This window comes from Seriola lalandi, unplaced genomic scaffold (genome assembly GCF_002814215.2).
Source record: "Seriola lalandi dorsalis isolate HSWRI2012SDOR001 ecotype SW California unplaced genomic scaffold, Sedor1 jcf7180002054173, whole genome shotgun sequence".
Lineage (NCBI taxonomy): Eukaryota > Metazoa > Chordata > Actinopteri > Carangiformes > Carangidae > Seriola > Seriola lalandi.
The window spans coordinates 5,765-9,253 of record NW_019524726.1 but is presented as its reverse complement, the minus strand read 5'-3'; the positions used below and the strand labels follow the sequence as shown (position 1 = coordinate 9,253).

The following is a 3,489-nucleotide window of genomic DNA, read 5'->3' as shown; positions in this document are numbered from 1 at the left end:
TGGGGGGGGGGGGGGGGGGGTCACTACAGGCCACACACTGACACCTAGCTGCAACCAAGTGTAACTGCAGCTGCAAACACAACATCCAAGATGGCTGACAAAACGGCAGGTATACAACCTCCAGATGTGCTCTCTACAGAAAGCTGCTGTGACGTCCGAGGAACAATGTTATTGAGTGATTTGTCAGATATTGATTTTGTACAATCAGAAAAATACAACTAATCACGAGTCAGTGAAGTAATCTGAAACTGAACTGATGAGTTGAATCTGTGGAAACATTTTCTCACTAAATAATCAATATCTATCAGAATGATGTCACTTCCTGTGTGTTGGAAACAAAGAGAATATTTCGTGTTAATGAAGTTCATTATGTTTCTGACGATAAATAAATTTCAATGATTGATCAATTATCAGATGCTGAGAAATGTTTTTACCAGCTGATTGATAAATGGATCAATAATTACTGCTCCAGATATTCTGTCTCACCTGTTGATGACCCTCCTGTGCACCACCTTCAGGATGATGATCCTCTGGGTGCAGTCCTTCAGAAAGTCCGTCATCTTGTTCTTCAGCACCGCCTTGGTTTCATGTTTGGCCACTACCTTCAGATTGTCCCATGATGCTTTGCAGCGTCTCTCCAGCTGGACCAGGTTCTCTGAGAGCAGCTCAAAGTCCACCTGAAAAAAAAACTCACCTGGTCAACACACCTGCTCATACCTGAACAACTCCAGCTGCAGAACAGGTGAGAGAGGAACAGAGTCGTACTTTGGCCGAGCGGGTGATGGCGGGAATCTCAGAGTACACGTCAGAGCATTCTGGGTAATTTTCCACCATTAGGCTGCAGGTGTGATGCAGCAGAGACTGACGGTGAACCGTGTCCTTCACCTCCACCACCTTCTCCAGGTAACCCAGCTCAAAGCCTTTAGCCTGGAGAGAGAGACACACACACACACACACACACACACACACACACACACACACACACACACACACACACACAATCAGATTAAAGCTGTTGTCTGTTCACACACAGATTACAGTCTGATCCAGGGTCAGTGTCTTTCTTCACTGTGTCATCAGGGGAAACAACAGATCACTGAACACTCACATTGGAGCTGTTGAGGAAGTTCCCAATGGCGAGCAGCGTGGCGAGGATCCTCCTGAAGGTCTGATTGGACGCAAGCTGCTCCATCCCCAGCTTCAGGTCGAAAAGCGGCTCAGCGATCTCCTGCAGGAGGAGACAGAGAGACAGAGAGAGAGAGACAGAGAGAGAGACAGAGAGAGACAGAGAGAGAGACAGAGAGAGAGAGACAGAGAGAGAGACCGAGAGAGACAGAGAGAGAGAGACAAAGAGAGACAGAGAGAGAGACAGAGAGAGAGAGACAGAGAGAGAGACAGAGAGAGACAGAGAGAGAGACAGAGAGAGAGACAGAGAGACAGAGAGAGACAGAGACAGAGAGAGAGACAGAGAGAGAGAGACAGAGACAGAGAAAGACAGAGAGAGAGAGACAGAGAGAGAGAGACAGAGAGAGAGACAGAGAGAGAGAGAAAGAGGCAGAGAGACAGAGAGAGAGAGACAGAGAGAGAGAGACAGAGAGAGAGAGACAGAGAGAGAGAGACAGAGAGAGAGAGAGAGAGAGAGAGAGACAACATGTGTTCATGAACATGTCACAGACTCTGAGCTCAGCACAGATGATGGAGGTTTGAGTCCTGGACCTGGACTGGACTGGACCTGGACTGGACCTGGACTGTGGAGGACTCGTGTGTCCACACACAGATGAAGGTGTAAAGAGAAATGTTTCTCCAGAACCAGGTGAGTCCTGGCCCCGCCCTCAGGTCAGTCAGTGGGTGTTACCTTCTCCAGAGCCTCGTAGTTCAGTTTGAAGGCCCAGAGCTGCAGGCGGGGGGTCAGGGCGCTGATGGAGGCCAGGCTGAACAGGAACTGCTCCGCGGTGCCCAGAGGGACGTCGGGATTGGCCAGCTGAGCCTCCTGGATCTTCTGCTTCTCCTCCTCTGTGGGGGTCATGGTCAGGATCTTCTGCTCAGGACAGAGGGGGGGGGGGTCAGCTGGGTCCGCTTCAGGACTTAGTCTAGTCTAGTTACAGGAAGTGACCTTTACCTCTATCCCCTCCTTGCTGATGGCAAACTCGTCAAAGTTGAGGATGGCGGTCTTGATGACGTGGACTGCCGGCAGGACGGTCATCCCGATGTTGATGGCGTTGCTTCTCTTCGGGTCCAGAACCAGAATCTCAGACTTTTTGGTCTCAGGTCCTTTCTGCGCACACACACACACACACACACACACACACACACACACGCACACACACACACGCACACACACACACACACACACACACACACACACACACACACACACACACACGCACACACACACACAGTGTTCTCATCATTACATTAATACAGACCTGAAGGAAGTGAGGACGTTAAACACCTGAGGGTTTTTAATCATTTCTCATCAGATGTTTCACATTGACAAGTGTTTCATAAAACAGTTTACTTGTTAATGTGAAACAGAGAGAGAGACATATATATATATATATATATATATATATATATATAAAATCTGTCTGTCATTATATCTGACTATGATCATCAGGAACGTTGGTTGTTTTTTTCTTGAAACCTCATTTTATTCTTCTTCACTGTAGATGTTGTTGATTTTACTCGTGACTCTTGTTATTGTTATTAGTATTTTTACTGTTGATTGTATTTGTCGTTATTTTCTTTCAGCTTTTGTGTCTTTGATCTTAAACATGATTGTTTACTTGAGTGGAGCCCAGGAGGACGGTGACGGCTGATGGATGCAAATAAAGAGAAGAGGGTGAAACCTCCAGGTGAAACCTCCCCTGATTAAAACATGTCTGAGCACCTGAAGGAGCAGAGCTGACGTCACCCTGGTGTTCAGAGGGAATCTTCCCCCTCTTGTGGCAGAAACAAGGATTACAAAAGAAAACTCTTCCTTCCTTCTCTGTGTCTTGTGTTCTTGTTTGATAAAGTTCATTGTTTTATTTAGTTATTATTATGACCTGAGCTTCACTGTGATGAAGATGATGAAGATGAGGATGAAAGCTCAGGTGTGTATCTGCTGAGATCACCTGAGCTCTCCTGATCTACTTCCTGCTCTCCAGAGGATGAACCCTTCACATCTTAATGACTACTGTTCTGTAGGGATGACAGACAGATGTGGTTACCTTGGCGACAGGGAGTTCCTTGGCTTTTGACTCAAACAGGTGTTCCAGTCGGGCGGTATCCACGGCAACCTTGTCCAGAGACGCCCACACTGTCCCCCGACCGAAGCGACACTTCTGAGGTCGGTCCGCCTGCTTCAGCTCCTTCCAGAACAACTTCACCGTCTTCTTCTTCTTCTGAGAGAATGCCGCCGCCGCTGCCGAGGACGAGGGAAGAGGAGGAGGAGGGGGAGCGCCTGGTGGAGGGGGAGGAGGTGGGGGAGGACACAGACCCCCTGGT

General features: G+C 48.2%; 1 protein-coding gene across 1 annotated transcript in view; it reads right to left on the bottom strand.

Annotated features, from left to right (window-relative positions):
- The window catches only part of fhod1 (formin homology 2 domain containing 1), a 12,563-nt gene that overhangs the window by 3,880 nt on the left and 5,194 nt on the right, over nucleotides 1-3,489 (bottom strand). Inside the window, exons 8-13 of the mRNA XM_087173321.1 lie at nucleotides 3,213-3,489; nucleotides 2,120-2,275; nucleotides 1,856-2,038; nucleotides 1,109-1,228; nucleotides 766-927; nucleotides 487-677 (exon numbers count right to left, since the gene is read on the bottom strand). The exon at nucleotides 3,213-3,489 is cut by the window's right edge and continues 15 nt beyond it. Coding sequence (XP_087029447.1) covers nucleotides 487-677; nucleotides 766-927; nucleotides 1,109-1,228; nucleotides 1,856-2,038; nucleotides 2,120-2,275; nucleotides 3,213-3,489 — 1,089 coding nt within the window. The remainder of the gene's footprint in view (nucleotides 1-486; nucleotides 678-765; nucleotides 928-1,108; nucleotides 1,229-1,855; nucleotides 2,039-2,119; nucleotides 2,276-3,212) is intronic.